The sequence below is a fragment of the Diadema setosum genome, chromosome 1, assembly GCF_964275005.1.
Source record: "Diadema setosum chromosome 1, eeDiaSeto1, whole genome shotgun sequence".
NCBI lineage: Eukaryota > Metazoa > Echinodermata > Echinoidea > Diadematoida > Diadematidae > Diadema > Diadema setosum.
This window is the reverse complement of record NC_092685.1, coordinates 25,062,125-25,079,737: the sequence shown is the minus strand read 5'-3', so window position 1 is coordinate 25,079,737 and position 17,613 is coordinate 25,062,125. Positions and strand designations below refer to the sequence as shown.

Here is a 17,613-nt window from a genome sequence, read left to right as displayed (position 1 = left end):
TGATAAGGATGGCGCCCTCACGGTCAAGGCCTCCGAGATTAAGAAAATGGCTCATCAATGCTGGAACCACGGAGGAGGAAAGAGGACACATCAGCACTCCCGGGTCCCAGCCTGGGGACTGTCCAGCCAGAGCCAAGCGAGGACCCAATCCCTCCCCATACTGCCCTCTCAGCGATCAACCATTGCTGTCGGCAACCGACACTCAAAAACACACTCACAAAATGGTGAACACTCATTTTTGGGGTGTGGCCCAACGATGACGAGACAGCAGAGGAGGAAGTCAGCCAAGAGAGTGAGACCATTGTTTGTCTGGGATCACATGACTACCAAAGCTCTTCCAAAGCAGCATCCATCAAAGGACTCTCCTACAATTCAGAATCTGCACATGCTAAACAATCAGCCCTTGAGGTTAGGACAAGTGGAGGACACAAATCCAATGAAAGGGACTCAAACTTCACAAAAAGGTAACTTTTCATTTGCTCTGCCTAGCTTAATCTTGATACAATAATGAAGCATCTGCTGAAGCAAAGTCAACATTTCAAGTATGATACATAATTTTGAAATATGAGGTATGAAAGAAATTGTATTTACCCGTGGCATTATTTTTGAAGAAATATACACATGCATTGCTAAAATACTAAAATGATTGAGTATATAAAGTACAATGCTATTCATGAAGGTCCTGAACTAACTTTTTTTTTTGTCAGCACTACCCAATCTTTACAACTCAGTGAAGAAAGACAATAACAGTGAAATGTTCTGTATAAGGATGTTCATGCTCGACAAAATTCAAAATTAGGATTGCCCTTTTAAGAGTCCAAAGCATGATCCATTCACTATAAAGTGGGGTTTTCAATATGCTTCAAATGTAAACAAAGCATTTGTGGGCTTCCTGATGAAAACAAAATGCAAACACTTATACACCATGACATCAACTTCTAGCTATCAATCCACAACTGTGGTCATTTTGATATCCTTTGTGAAGAAATTTAGGACAATTGTGACTAATATACGCAGAAGTCTTTCAATTTTGACATCCTTGATCAAGAATTCAGGGGAACCATGACTGACTCTCATGCATCTCTTCCACAGGGCGAAAGAGACTGAGGCGTAGAGAGAGGGCAAACAGTTTGCTGGGTATGCTGGACAAGCCTCTCATGTTGGACGAACTCTGCAAAACTCCACTGCCACTTATCCTCAAGAACAAGGCCCCTAGAAGTGATCTGCCCGCCAACTTCATTCTTCCACCGATAAGTAGAGGTTTGGATGAGCCAACCCTTCCTCAAGTCCGAACTTCTCCAGCCGGCAAAACGAGCACATCTTTGGCAGGCATAGCCAGGACATCAAAGCAGAAATCAAAGGCGAAAAGACTGCAAAGAAGGAAGAGTCAGCAAGGTCGCAAGGTGGGAGTCAAAAAAGACAAAAACGTCTCCAAACATCTCCAGAAAAGATCTGATGGCGCTGAGGAGGACATCACCAGCAGCATCCAAGATGACGACAGTGAAGATGATAGCAGTGACGCAGACACGGAGGAGGAGGCAGAGCTCAGTACCGATATCTCAGCCAATCAGACTGACGATGACGATGAATCATCAATTGGAATTAGAGATAATATGTCGGTTGCAATGAAGTCTTCTCATTCAACTGGCAGAGGTTCTACAAATTCTCATAGCACTAAAAGCTCCCCTGATATCAAATTTTTCGGAGAGAACAGTGATGATGATGAGGATTTCCATGGTAATGATGGTGATGATGAGAATGATGACCTTGATGATGATAATGACGATGACGAGGATAATGACATTGCTGATGTCCATATCGAAAGTGAGGGTGCTGACAGCATTTCAGGGGAAGACGATGGAGATAATGAAAGTAACAGTGATGATGATGATGCTGATGACAATGATGGTGATGGTGATAGTGATGACGATGATGATGAAATGTTTGTGAGAATTAGTGACTATGGAGAAGAGGATGAAGATGGTAATGATGAAGTTAGTGATGGGGATGATGAAGATTATAATAATCAAAGTGAAGATGATGATAAGAGTACCACTCATGACAATGGCATTGGCAAGGATGATGATGAAGATGATGATGATGATGAAATGTTTGTACGGATAAGTGATTATGGAGAAGACAGTGCCGACGGCCATGAAAGTGATGACGGGGTAAATGAAGTAAACCCAGCACAGGCAAATCTTGGGGTCACAAATGATGAAAAAAATCAAACAAGAACTGCAGAAAGAGAAAGCATGGATGAAGGAAAGGGGCAAAGTGGAAATGATGATGATAATGACAATGCTGATGACAAGACAGAAAACTCCAGCGATGATGATGATGATAATGACAATGCTGATGACAAGACAGAAAAATCCAGCGATGATGATGATGATAATGATAATGATCAAGATGGAGGAGACAACGGCATGGAATGTGACAGTGATGCTGAGGATTGAGACACCAAAGGCACCACCAGCCGTGAAAGTGGTGAAAACAGAACAAATTGTACTACAACATGACTGACTAACATCAAAATCGATCTCTTCAATGCCTGTTAGCTTGTTCCTTTCGAACTTGAAGTACTTGATATTACAATATATTGAAAACATTTATGATCTGCACATAATGATCACTCATGTACTTGATGACAGAAGATTTATCATGGAAAGGAAATTGTTAGAATAAAATCTATACAAATGAGACAATATTTGTACAAAGGAATGAACTGTCTTCACAGATACATGTAGGTAAGGACAGGTAAGACTGCCAATCTTTCAGATCTAAAAACAGAGGCAGAAAAAGCTTTACACAATCAACATCATGATACAATGATTGTTTGTAAGTGGCAATATGAAGTTGCATTGTACGCTCACTGAAATGTAAATGGCCAAACTTATCATATGGTATGTTATCTGATTTGACAGAAGTTTGCACTGATATCTTACTTCACTTCCTTTCCTTTCAGCATGCTACTGTTTGATGGAGAGCCAAATATTGATTGGAAATCGAATATCAGCTTTATCACTAATCACAATCAAATGTTTGCCACTACAGTACCACACAGCTAGTCTGTCTATAATGTGTAACACACTTGTAGATTATACATTGTCACTAACTGGCTGCAATCCTGTCAGCTTTAAAGTAAGGATGAATATGCAAATACTCGTCAGGGCCAACATTCAATTGTACTTTGTGGGTACCATGAGAAGAATGTGGGTATTTTGCTGTTGTTTCTTTCATGGTGAAACTTTGCTCATCCCATATGATTATTTGAAAGAAAAAAAAACAACCAAATGTCAGATATCATGTTAAGAAGTCTTGATGAGGACATGGCTGCAAACCCCATATCTACTTGGAAAAGGTGAACTTCATAAATTATTCCTTCCATGTAAAGGAAAACTTACTGTCCAATTTCATTCTTCCACATTTATGATGGTCACTCTTTCTTTGCACACACAGGTTTCTGTGGCATATTGCCAATGATATTGTCCACACAATCCACATCATGGCAGGAAGTTTTAGGCAACCACTGTATAAAAATTTAGCACTTTTTTCCAACACAATTTCTTTGTCATCAAAACTGCCATTGGACTGTAATGATGTAATCCGCTGTGCCATGCGGAGATAAAATTTCCATTCTGTCCCAAAGTAGCAAATGCATTTATCATAATTACCAATTGTGAAGCACATGCACATAATTTCAAGCAGGTTTCACTCTATGATTCAAAATTCTTTGTTGAGAAAAATCACTGTATTTGAGATAATAATGGTCAATATTTAAAGTACTTTTTCCACAAGGTACAAATCACTTTTAACATGGGATCTAAATCTTAGAGCACATCTTGTGTTTCAGAGTCAAGCCCAAGGTAGGAAAATGCATGGTGTATTTTGCTCATAAAATGTGACTTGACAACAGATTATATCACATTTATAAGGCCTTGTCAGCCAAGGTAAATGATTTATAAATACTCAAATGTTTCCTTCCATTCTAAAATTTCATTCATGAGAGAATCACACATTCAATAACACTTGTATGAAATGTTTTCTAAATGTCTATGAGATACACTTCAACACCTTTGAACACTCCTTCATATGAAGATGCTTTTCAATAGAGTGGGGAAAATCCATCCCAATTTCTTTCTCCAAGAGTCCCAACTTTGTGACCAAAGGCCACAAATGATCAAGCCTTTTCCATGATTGGACACATTTTTGAGAAAGGCATTCAGATAAACACAAAAGAAGTTAAAAGCAGGTCAAATGTGAAATATGCAGTTTATCATGAATGAATCTGTTCAAAGTATGTCAAAGTCTGGCCAAGAAAAAAAAAGAAGAAAAAAATCAAGGTGTCTCAATATAATATAAGGAAATGAACTTTCTTACAGAAAAAGGACAGACGAAATGATGACCAAAAATAAAACATATTGCCATTTTTTTATTTTTTTTTTGGTGACAGACAATCAATTTGATTTCAATTAGTAAATAAAAGTCTTTCATACATGTACACCTTTAAAGGGATTGTGCAGTTATGGTTGAGACCTAATTTCAGGTTTCTAACATTTTTGGTGAGATAGTGAGAAACCTCTTATAAAATGTGAAAGAGCATGTACTTCTATGAGGAATTCAATGTTTATTTGATGAAAATTGGTTTTGAAATGGCTGAGATATCAAAAAAGAGCGATTCTAATAAAGTGTGGGACCCACACTTTATTACGATCGCTTTGTTTTACTTTGTTTTTTGATGTTTCAGTCATTCCAAACCCGATTTTCGTCAAATAAACTTTGAATTCCTCTTAAAATGGTATGTTCTGTACTACATCATAAGTGTTTTCTTGGTATCTCGCAAAAAGTTAAAAACCCAATTTTCATCTCCACCAAAACTGTACTATCCCTTTAACCAAATATTACAGATGAAACCCAATGAATGTGCTTACACATCATACAGTGGGGGACGCACCGGGCGCGCGCCCCCTCTTTATTTTTTTTTAAACAAAAGAAATAAAAAGAAAAAAATGGGGGAGGGCGCGTGCGCCCCCCTTTAATTTTGTAAAGGCGTCTCCCCTTTTACAGAATTCCTGGATCCGCCCCTCATATGATACGACTGAAATATTGTAAATTTTACAAGCATAGAGACAATAAACTACAAAAATCAAATTCTATTGTGTCATTTTGTCTTTGTGTAAAACCGCATTTACAATATTGCTCGATGAAGAAGTTCAGCATAGCAATTCCATTCCATCTTTAAAAATGTACCAATACTCATCTGTGAGAATCATATGTTCAGTATATGGTTTGTTGTATGTGAGACAAAAATCATTATATGCCATCCTGTCAGCTTCATACGCACCTTTCTCTACTTTGATACTATAAATACCAAATCTTGTAGCTATATTGCAAAGCTAGCATAAAGGGTAATTACAGTCTGCTCTGCTTGAGTGTACTGCAGTCACAATGTCCCCTCTGCAGAGTGAAGAGGACACTCAAAACTTTAAGGGACTATGCAACTGATTCAAAATACCCTGATCATCACTTATGTGGCGAAAAGAATAACTAATAAACATGTGCTGTACCTTTTATAATAATTTTCTTAATAACTTTCTTCAGATTACCGGTACTTGGATATGCCCACATAAAAACCTTCCAAACCAAGATTCTGCCTGTGACATCATCCGTCAATCACTGGCAGAGAACAATGTACTACTATGATTAACGAAAAAAAACATTGGAATGCACTTTTCCCTACACTGTGCATAACTTGCATGTTTCCGGGCAAAGTTTTTTGTTAATCATATTAGTAACACGGAAATACGCAATTTATGCTCAGTCTAGGGAGATTTTTTTTTTTTTTTTAAAATGGAGGAAAGGGAAATAGCATTGACAGCTTCACCATAACTCATGCCAGTATGAACTGCAGCTTTCATGACTTCTTACCTTACATCAACTTCCCCAGATGTGTGCATGAGAAAAGCGCCCTCTGGTGTTCTCATCCTCAGCAGGTAGGACTGTAATTTTGGTCTATTGAAGCAGACATGTAATAACAAGGCAAGGTGAATTCACATGCTTAAAGGGATCTTATAGTTTTGGTTGAGACCTATCTTCAGGTTTCCAACATTTTTGGGTGAGATAATGAGAAACCTCTTATGAAATGTGAAAGAGCATGTAATTCCAAGAGGAATTCAACGTTTGATGAAAAATGGTTTTGAAATGGCCGAGATATCCAAAACAGAGCGATCCTAATAAAAAGGTGGGACCGACCTTTTCATGTGATCTCTCTGTTTTACTTCGTTTTTTGATGTCTCAGCCATTCCAAAACCAATTTTCATCGAATAAACTTTGAATTCCTCTTAGAATGGTATGCTCTGTACTATTTCATAAGAGGTTTCTTGGTATCTCCCAAAAAGTTTTAAAAGCCCAATCCTCATCTCTACCAATACTATACCATCCATTTAAACATCAATTGCTTGCTATGTATAAAAACAGCAATGGGAAAATACATCAGTACTTTTTCATATGCCTTGGAAAATGGTAGTCTCAGTTCAAGCATAGCTACAGCATCCTGTCTGTATTCACACTGAGCACAGATCTCCACCAAGCAAATCATTTCCAACCATATACATTAGATGACAATGGCCTTATTTTCCAATGATAGAGAAGAGCCTATCTCATCGAGCTAATAATAGGGAGCTTTAGATTTGCAGCACGGACGTTTGAGACGACGCTTGCGTTGGAACTTCTCCTCTCTCCCTGCGTCGTTCTGAAAAGTAGCTTTAGATTACGCTGAGACGCAACTTATAAAAAATAAAATGGCGCCCCCATATGATCAGTGCAAGAAGTGGCTCTCTACATCGTGAATCGAGCAGACGTAAAAATAGCCCAGAACACGTAGTGAAAAACTCAGACGATGTAAGCTATAGATCGACTTGACGCGTATTATTGCGCATGCTCAGAACATGTTTTTTTCCTCTGAATGTCCCCGGCGCAAAAATCTAAAGCTCCCTATTGAGTGGGTGGTGAGAAAAATCTCTTTATTCCTGGTCTGCCTCAGCTTCCTGCTGTGCCTTGAGCATGTGCTCAGTGCATGTACGCATACCTCAAATACGTGTAGCTTGAACTCTCTCGTTTGTTGGCCATAGAGTCCCTAATTTTTTTTTTTTTTATTACTATCATGGATATAGACAGTTACCCAGACCACTACCAATTCAATCATCTGTTCCTTGTGTTATTGACAACTTTTTCTGTAAGTTTCATCTAAATCCGTTCACAACTTTTTCTGTAAGTTTCATCTAAATCCGTTCACAACTTTTTGAGTTATTTTGCAAACAGACAAACAAACAAATCAATGCAGACAAAAAAATAACCTCCTTGGTGGAGGTTCTTTAAAACAAGCAAACAAGTTGTATGTGTACATATACCCCAAATGTAAATATGCCCAAACGCCCTATTGGAAAGTAACTTATTCAAGCCATCTATTATGCACTAAATGTATATATAAATGAAAACCTCCACAAGTCTTTTCATGTCATCACTTATGCCATCTATTACATTACACAGCATAGGTATGAAAACCATAAAGCACTTGGAAAAAACAAACAAACATCACTTATTCAAGCTATCTGTAATACACAATATATAGATATTAAACAGAATCATTACACAGCCTGGAAAGACATCATTTGAATTTGAGGGCAAGAACTATTGTCAGACAATTTGATCGGAGTGACTCAGGCTTTGGCATCTTGTGAAGTTTTACTTGGTTTGTAGTCTAAAATATACTAGTATGAGGGTTCTTTTGAACTTATTGGCAAAAAAAAATTAAAAAAAATCTCTGAATGTCTTGCCTTAGAAATTGCCTAGTGTTTACTTAAACATCATCAGCATTCTGAAAAGCACTCCTTTGTGCAGAATTGACAAAGTAAACCACAACACACCAGCTCAACATGGCATCAATAAAAAGAATAAGAGTATGATGGGATTTTTATGAGGAATGTGGGGGAGGGGGAGGGGAAACACAGTGTTTTGTCAGGCTGACTGCCAATCACTGACACCCACCTGTCGATAATGTTGAAGGCCTCCTCCGTCCCTAGAGTACTCAGGGCCAGCACTGCAGCGTATGTCGGAGCCAGGTGGGCAATCTGTCCTGGCCCGCCTGCAGCATAAAGATCATAGCAACAATTTAAAAGATCTCGACAAGTACCAGCCATACTCGGCAGTATGAAAAACTAGAGAAGCACTCTGAGGGCGCAGATCTCTGCCAAGCAGCTATTTCCACCACTCATCTTGTTCTTCTATAGAGATCAGGGCTTTCCACCCATATGTACATGCATGTCGTAAATTGCCCGATTTTCCAACATAGAAGCTTTCTGTTACATCATCAATGCAAACCTTTAAAAATGGGCAGCTTGAACTCCCAAGTTCATTGACCCTACCTGCCAAACTATCGAAAATCCTTTATACAATCCATAAAATTCAAAGGATCGTTACCAGAATTTAATCGTGTGTCATTCTCAACATTCCCTGTAAGTTTCATCCACATTCATTCATTATTTTTTTTTATTTAGCACACAAACAAATCAAACGCTGATAAAAACATAACTTCCTCCCTTGGTGGAGGTAACAAATATGTTGGCATGTGATACTTCTTGGGCACTTCAAATTGGTGGTGTATGTCATTAACTTTCAATTCAGTTCCACAATGTTGCTGTCATCAGCAGACACTCACCATTGCTTTCTCATCAACCTTTCCCGGTTGCACGGTGTCAACAGGCTGGCACACGCTGCAGCTTTCATTGCTAGCAGCTCAAGATCATGACGCTGTGTTTCATTTGACAGAATCCCTTGTTCAGACAAATACCTCATGCTCTTCAACCGGGGGACAGTCTAACGTTAGAAAGTTGTCTTAGAGTCAACTACGGGTTGGTTGGCCAAAGTTGTGATGAAAAAAAAAATGATGGTTGCCAGCATTGAAAGAAACTGTTTTGCGCAAAGGGCAGAGTGACAATCACAGTGCAATATACATGTACTCGAGATTCAAAATCAATACTGTATACACTGTTATTTTCACATACAGATATTTTCGCGAATGAGGTCACGGACATTTTCGCGAACTGACACAGAGGTCTTCATAAGTGCACTGTTACCTTAGCACATGGTGATATTTTTGCGTGCCGTCAAATTCGCAATCCAACTGTGATTTTTGAAATTTGCGAAAATAACAGCTTATACAGTGCCTGAAATACATGGGTCCTAAATTTGACTAGAGCAGATAGCAAGAATTCTTTTTGATTTTATGGCCTGACACAAGCAAGGTTCTGATACTTTCAGCATACACAAACTGTTTTTGCATTTACCTGCAAATCCTCCATCTGGACACTGACACTGGCCAAGAAACTGCGCTACACTGGGAAATTCAAAAGAAACAAAAAGATCCAGTATGAATCAGAATGTACTTCACAAATGATGATGCATATCAGGCATTTTATTTACTGTATAACAAGAGAAGTCAAATGTACAGAGCATAACCTTAATTTTCATTGATTTGCTCCTGATGCAATGCAATATGAGGAGCAATTCTTTCTACCTGGCAGTACTCATTCTCTGTGTTCCCTTAGGATTGCCATGGTTTCCACTTCAGGAAGCAAGAACTATTGCCTAAGTGAGGGGAAAATGTCAGCACCCTTCTCTAATCGAATCCCATCCCAATCCTCCACCCATGCATATTGATGTTTTATGCTGGATAGCACTGTCCGGGAAAGACGACCTGCTCGTTGGTCGCCAGTGAGACAATTAAAATCTATCTTTACTGAGTGCCATGAGGGCCTTTGTTAAAGCACCTGGAGTTGAAATATTAGAGTACAGGCACAGATATAATAATATATTTGCCCTCACCACCTTCTTCAGTGAAGGGAACGTCAGTGATTTTGACCCAGCAAATCTGTGCCACTCTTGTACCCATCAAACTGCTTTTAAAGAATACTCTCGTATTCACATATTTTCATGCAAAATGCGATTCCACATCAAAGTATAATTTATTTTCGGGGCTTTAATGTGTAAAATATGCGAGATGAGTCCAATTGCTGTAACAACTCATATTCTTATCAAACATACTGAGAGACTGGTGACAACTCTTCATTGCACTCAGAGTGCGAGCAAGCTCATCGAATTACACGTGACGTAAATTGTGTAGTTTCAGCATTTCACAAAAGCTAAATAAATCAAACTTATACCAACAAATGGCTGGGCAGCTCACAGCAGTTGCCAAACCACTTGATTTTCCCACATTCCCTCTTTCCAAATAACATCCATCGAATGAAGCAGCAGAACTCACTTGGACGACTGCTCAGCAGTGAGTTTTTCCCCTAGGAGCTCAAGACTGTGGAGTATCCAGTAGCACAGCCATGGCCTGCTGGCATCCAAGACCTCATAAGAGTCCGAAAGGTGGCAGAGTCCTTTGTTGAGGTACGCTAGATGTTTGAATCGCTCAAGCACCGGTCTGCACAGTACGATCAAAGAATGAGAATGAAACATTTATAAAATGTTAAAAATTAAAATTGTTTGTTTACATCATTCTGTATGTATCAAAAATCTTAGAAAGAACGAAAAGATTTGAAAACTCTCTCCATCATTTCTTTGCATAAGTCACAGAATGATAGTCTTATTCAAAGTAACAAAGTATCAACTACTTTTCATCACCTCAGTGAAAACCAAGAAAAACCAAACTAACATTTGCTTCACCCCCTCCCACCCCCACCCCCATTCTGGAACAATAGAGATACAATACATCATACAATAAAACAAGCAAAAACCATAACCTACCCATTACAAATCACAGCAATTCATAAGCACAAAGTGGGGTTTCATGGTTGGCTGTGGGATTTTCTGAGATTAGACAGTGAACTATGAAATCAACATTGCACCAGGAAATCAGAATGGTCAGTACTCACCCCTTGTTTTCAGTTGCCAGGCTTTTCACCTTTGCCCGAAACATTGCAAACTTGGCATCCACAAGCTTTTCAACATCTTCCTGAAATGAAAGAGACCATAAAAAACAAAACAAAATCAAAAACAAAACATTTCTAACTTATTGTGTAAACGTTTATATTTTGTTCTTTATATCATGGTTTATAATTCAAGAAATTATCCTCTGGTAAGAGATATCATGCTCTTTTGTTGTGTATCAGTTGATTTATCTTTATTCTGGGCTTCTCAAGAAGGAGCATGTATACAGTGCATTCCCATTATAATGAACAAGGTTATAACAACATTCCGGTTACACTGAAATAATAATCCAGGTCCCAAAATTATTGGCTCTACGTTTTTTGTTTTTGTTTTTTTTTTACTACTGTTTATTTGTTCGGCTATAACAAAATGTTGATATAACGAAAGAAATCTGCCGGTCCTGAGGACTTTGTAACGGTAGTCCACTGTACTCAAGAGCTTGTATTCAAAACAAAAAAGTTATCACAATGACATACAAATGTATCATGCTGATGTATAAATTTCTTTATTCAAAAACATGGGCTCATGCTAAGGAACCATGCACGTACTACAACTGCATAAGTTTTGTAAAGCTCACTGGGATTATGGAGAAGACATTACACTTTCGTGTTCAGCCTGTCACAAAAGTATCATTCAGTGAAGCATGTTTTATGTGGGACGTAAGCCTGCTACAACACGTAACTTTTTGTGTGTCGTCAAATCATCCCTTGTTTGTATCTTTATACAAAATCTTACTATGAAGAGGCCTGGCATGGTAAGGATTCCTCATGTAACTCTGTTAAATATTCTAAAATTCATTTCCTTTGTCAGTTTTGAGGATTGCAACAGTGACCAAAATGTCGGGATGGGTCCGGTTTGCGGCACCCCTATGGGATTTACACACATAGCGCTATTTTACATGTCAAAATGGGTGGAAATTGATGAAATACATGCGATCTTGAAAAACTATGAAATCGTGTAATATCGAGATAATGAATCCAAATAAAGTGTTCTAACAAGCTGAAAACTAGTTGGACCATCAAAAAATATTTGTTTTTTGCAAAATTTTAATGTTTGAAGAAATCAGGGGTCTTTTTTGTGTGGGGTGCTACAAACTGGACCCCCCTGCCACAAACCAGGTCCTCTTGGTGGTTGCAAATTTTCTGCATGAAATTGGTTATTATGACTAACGTTAGGGTAATTGTCCACTATACAAAATTGTGATGCAGTGTCAAGAGGCCTTTGGTACCTCTTCCAATTAAAAAAAAAATAATAATAATAAAATAAAATAAAAAAAAATATTTGATTTCTGTTGCTCGTTTTACCAGAATACTACTAAATACCCTTGAAAAGGCCTTAACCTGCCGCAAACTGGGTCCACTATTCTAACACTGATTGAATATTGCATTCTCATTTCAAATAAGAATGTTGCCCTTTGTCTATGACAGTGACTGTCATACTGGCTGGCGTGATTCTAACCGTTATGTAAAAACTTTATTTCATATTTGCATGTAGACCAACAGTTCAATATTCTAATTCGAATTCTGTCTTCTTGATTCAGGGTTGAGGTAACGTCCGTATGTATGGCTGTGCTGAAGTTAGAAGCCTAAAATAATTCAGCCCCCTAAAAGTAAAAAAAAAAAAAAAACAAAACAAAACAAACAAACCCTGCTGGATTGCCCACCTGGCACTGGTACCATACCTTGCACTACAGAGGTCCCAGTATACGGGACTGCAGAATCTTTATTCATAGCAATGGCTCTGCACTCGACAAAAAAAAAATATCCAGTCCACCAAGTGCAGTCAGAAACGTTACATTTTGGGTTACAAACCTGCTGCTCCGATGAGGTGGTGGCGATCCCATCGTCTAGGAATCGTTGGCCGTCAAGCCATTCCTCTTTTTCGATGCATCTGGTCGTGGCCATCCTGCTGCTGAGTGTTGGTGTCTGCTAGCTAGGCCTACCACTTTACCACGATCTCCTCGGCGCGCTAGATAGATTTCCAACTCTCGCGATCGTATCGCTAGCTGGCGAAAGCTGTGTACGTAGGGATCTTCGGAGGCATGCACAGGCGATCTCATAGGCACAGTCAGAGTGCAGGGCAGCGCAGTATGAACAGGCGTCAAGAAAATTCGAGTAGCTAGCCCCGCTGCCTCGTTTGCTCTTCCGGCGACTCAAGACCCGCAGCATCCGACCATAGCTGGGTTAACTCTTTCTGGTTTCTCAAGCCCCCTATAGCCTAAGAATCCATGGAGTACGGAAATTAACTCACTCAGCACCACAATTTCAGAAATGGCATTACTTGACAACATTTAGTGATGGTGATGACAAAATAATGGGGAGGGGGAGGGAGCCAGGGCTGCATAATTCTGGCATCCAAAGTGTGTATATAGCTGTCGAGTTTACAAAGCTTGTTTGTTTTCAATTTGCACCTCATGATGACCCTTTCCTACTCTTGGTTTCAAGCCCACGTGTGAATTCTGTAAGGGGGATTAGCTCATACAGAAATCTCATCCATATAACCTCTGTACCAGAGAATAAACAGTAATGGACAAAACTCTTGGATTAAGCCCTACTTTGTTTTCAGAGTTGAAAGTTTTTCCAAGCTGTGAATACTCTGTTGCTCTAGGATGTATTTCTCAACATACATAATAATGGGACAAACTCATTATTTTAGTATGTGGTATCTAATAGGGCCTATACTATTACAATATCATAGTTAAGTTATGCTCCCCCACCAAAAAAGAACAAAAAAGAACTGAAAACAAATTGTTTAAAAAGTATATATGCCAAGTATACTTCAAACTTTCAGATGAAAGTTCTTCAGCTTCCCATTACATGGAGAAATGCATGGGTGTAAAAATCTAAGAACATATCTTGCACTTGATCAAATTAATACTTATAACAGGCCCAATACATAACACCACAAGAACCTACCCTTACGTATAATGTACTAGAATGGTATCCAATAGTATATCTGGCAATGAAAGTGAAATATATGCTGTATAATTAATATACTTTTATTACCTGACCTTCAAGCTACTTTCTGGACATGAAGATGTGAAATCCTCATTTGATGTGGAAGAAAGAGAAATGTAAATATAGTAATTTAATCGCTCAATTTGAAACTGTATTTTACTCTCCATATTTCATACATCAACAGCTCATGCTTCATCAGAAGTATTATGGTAGGACTACATATCATATCCAAATGAAAAATTGGGTTCAGAGTTCTGTTGTAATCTGAAAGTGAGCTTTTAAATCAGTCATGAAGAGTGTTAAAATCAATGCTGCTTCATATTCTGATTGGTTGGCAGCAATAATTTTGCATAATCATATAAGTTTTCGATCTAAGCATACATATTTGGCACAAGTTACACTACATTCTAAAAAAAAAGAAATGGTAAATCAGCATTTCAAATGTTGTCTCTCCTCCATCCTTTTGTTAAATGTTAAAACACTCAAAGTAATGTTGAATTTAAAAAAAAAAACTCTATGATATTCACCATTTCAGCAATGGTAAATCCAACATTTTGGGGGTTGAATTTAAATTGAACAAAATGTTGGAGTGACATTTAAAACACCGATTTCATTTTCAAGAGTGTATAGTTCAATCAATACATCTAATCCTCAATTTTGGTCATCCATACAATATGGGAGGCTTTCGGGGTCATTCTCTTATTCACTATAAAAGGAATATAACTTTCTATTTTGCTATATAATCCTGCCTTCTTGCTCTCTCTCAAATATAAATATATTATATATATATATTATGTATATATATATATATATATATATATATATATATATATATATATATATATATATATATATATATATATATATATATAATAAATAGGTACATAATTATATGAGAGGGAAAAATAAACAGATACATATGTACGTATATTGGTCATATACTTTATGAGGTACTTACCCAGAGAACAAGTTGGAGATGCAGCACTAAAAGGAAGTATGTAATATAGAGAATATGAATATGACCCAAAATCTTTACCCTCCTCAGGCAGTCTCCATGGTTACTCATTCAAGGGATGCAGGGTTTGGATGGCTGTGATGTAGTCGACAGGAAGAGACAAATTTCAAGATTTTTTTTTTTCTCTCTCTCACTCTTGAACTTGCCTCGCTCAATTGCATCTCTGGCCAATCTGTCAGTACAGCTTCCTGAATACCTGGCCATGTTAGCCCCACTTTTTCCTCACTCTCCCTCTCTCTCTCTCCACACACACACACACAGACAGACACACAGACACACACACATGCACGCACACACATGCATACTTACACAAAGTGATTTGTAAAGAACAGTATTCTTTTCTCCTACTGTAGTATATACCCAAGAAGTTTTCTCCCACGGTACTTTATATCCCACAACAGGACAGAATACAGGCGATCACTGTACTCTTTTGTTCTCTTCATGGAGACAATCTGATTTTATTACCAACATTATGACCTTTGGAGACATGTCGTTGACAAGGGTACATGAATGACAGAAATAGCAAGACTGTGCTGAAGAAGACTTCTTTTCAGTATATCAGCCATCTTTCCACTTTGGGAAGCCCTTTTTATCTTGATCATTCATCCTTGCAGTCATTGTAAATCTTTTCTCCTTTTTTGTAATCAGGTGCGGCGACAGATATTCAGGCAGATACAAATTGCATATACCAGTACTTATTCCTCTTTTTACTCATGATATATTTGTGCTAAAGCCTTTGCAGTTTAAAAATACTCTCCTGTACGGAACTCCTAACCTGAAGCAGGGATGAGGCTGAAAGGACATGACGCAAAGAAAGAGTAAGTAAAGACAGTGGGCCCATTCACACAGCCACTAATAATCATGATTATCGCAATTTAATTGCGATATAAAAACTTTTTTAATGCATGCTAACACAATAATCATGATAAGTGAGTGCATCAGTAAAGTGTGACATTTCCAAAATAGTCAATTTTTTTTCCAGAACAGTCACAATAATTTGCAGTGCAAAGTGTGCATGAAAGGTGTGTGAAATTGTACCAGTTTTTTATATGCCACGATGCAAGGCACACGTGGGACGGTCAGGTCAAAGTCAAGCCAAACTCCCAAATTCACATATGCAGAGTTTGGTCTTGCTCAACCAGTGTGATTTGGGTCAGAATTTTTCTTTGCAATCCACTGCAATTTTGATGATGATGATTTTTTTTTCCTGCCCATGTATGTGTGAACCACTGAGCACACACACACACACACAAAAGAAATGATTTGAATCATGCTTTTTCATTGTGTGTGAATGGGCCTATTGGGTATGTCCTACGCACGTCAAGGTCCATCAGCCATAAGCAATATGGAGGTGCACATAAACATGACACAAGCTGGACATAACAAGCAGTTTCCTAGGCTATTAATGGTAAAAACTGCCGCATCTGATACACCATAAATAAATTATTGTTCTGAGTGAATCAATACCTTGCTGTCAAAAGATGCAAACACTGAAGCTATACAAGCAGGTGCAAAAGATCCTTCAATGAAGCAGGCAGTTGCGAATATCAATAATAAGCATTGGGATTTTTTATCAATACACAATTTCTGATGCTCATTTCCTTTTGCTAACAATCTTGGCAAGGTTTCAATATCTTTTCCTTTTTTTTTTTGTATTGGTATAAATTTTGCTTCAGCAATTAAAATGTAAGTACCCTTACTGAATATATGAATACAAACCTCAACTGTTTGTTTTTCTCATCACGACAGTCTCTTTGCAGTATGACACTCTTGCATACAATAAACAAGTGATGCTAAGTAAAAAAAAAGAAAAAGATGTTATGAGGTGCACATAGAAACAGAGGACATTAGCATCAAAACAGTACCACAACCGTGAACATCAAAGGTATTACTCATAATACGAGTACTTAATTCGCTGTCAATAACAGCTCAGCCAAGCCTATTTCACCTGTGTTAAACCAACAAACAAATTTCAATACACAGGCCTGGACTATGGCCCCTTTTCTTTCCTTCTTCTGCAAATTAAAAAAAACAGTATCTCTGAATTGTCTAAAAGTACACGGATACAAAACTATGACAGTGAGGTACACATAATATTACGTAAACACAGTATCACATTGCAACCGGGTGAACTGTCCAAGCTGATGCTCTTTTTGCACCATTTTAAGTTTACACTTGGTCTGGGCTTGGTAGACTACGTTCTGTAAGGACCTGGCTTTTAGTGTGGAGATTTATGCAATAGGAAGGCTGGCCTGACTCTAATATACATGCAATTCGAGAATCCCCGTAGCGAATTGTGAACAGCGTTATCACTAATCTCTATGTAAGTACACATACAGTAGAAGACTCTTGACTGGGGTCAAACATTACCGATGAGCATACACTTCGATGCACATATTCGCTGACTGCATTTCTATTCCAGCACAATGTGCTGGTTGTGGTTTTCAAATGTGCCCCACGAGGGCAGCAAATGAAAATCAATTTGATCACACCAACCATCTCTCCCGACGCTACCGGGTCTTTAGGTACTCCGATGGACACCTGTCCATTGAGGCATGGGTTCAGGCTGTACCAAAATGTGAGGAGGATGAGGAGGAGGAGGAGGTTGAGCCTTGGTTCTGTCCAGCTCTGTGTTCACTGCAGCAT

At 38.3% G+C, this 17,613-nt stretch overlaps 1 protein-coding gene across 1 annotated transcript in view; it reads right to left on the bottom strand.

The window, feature by feature from the left end:
• The window catches only part of LOC140228826 (protein farnesyltransferase subunit beta-like), a 30,183-nt gene extending 17,263 nt beyond the window's left edge, over positions 1-12,920 (bottom strand). Inside the window, exons 1-6 of the mRNA XM_072309102.1 lie at positions 12,807-12,920; positions 10,941-11,020; positions 10,325-10,489; positions 9,348-9,397; positions 8,050-8,146; positions 5,932-6,015 (exon numbers count right to left, since the gene is read on the bottom strand). Coding sequence (XP_072165203.1) covers positions 5,932-6,015; positions 8,050-8,146; positions 9,348-9,397; positions 10,325-10,489; positions 10,941-11,020; positions 12,807-12,899 — 569 coding nt within the window. The 5' untranslated portion in view covers positions 12,900-12,920. The remainder of the gene's footprint in view (positions 1-5,931; positions 6,016-8,049; positions 8,147-9,347; positions 9,398-10,324; positions 10,490-10,940; positions 11,021-12,806) is intronic.
• Positions 12,921-17,613: the final 4,693 nt, after the last annotated feature.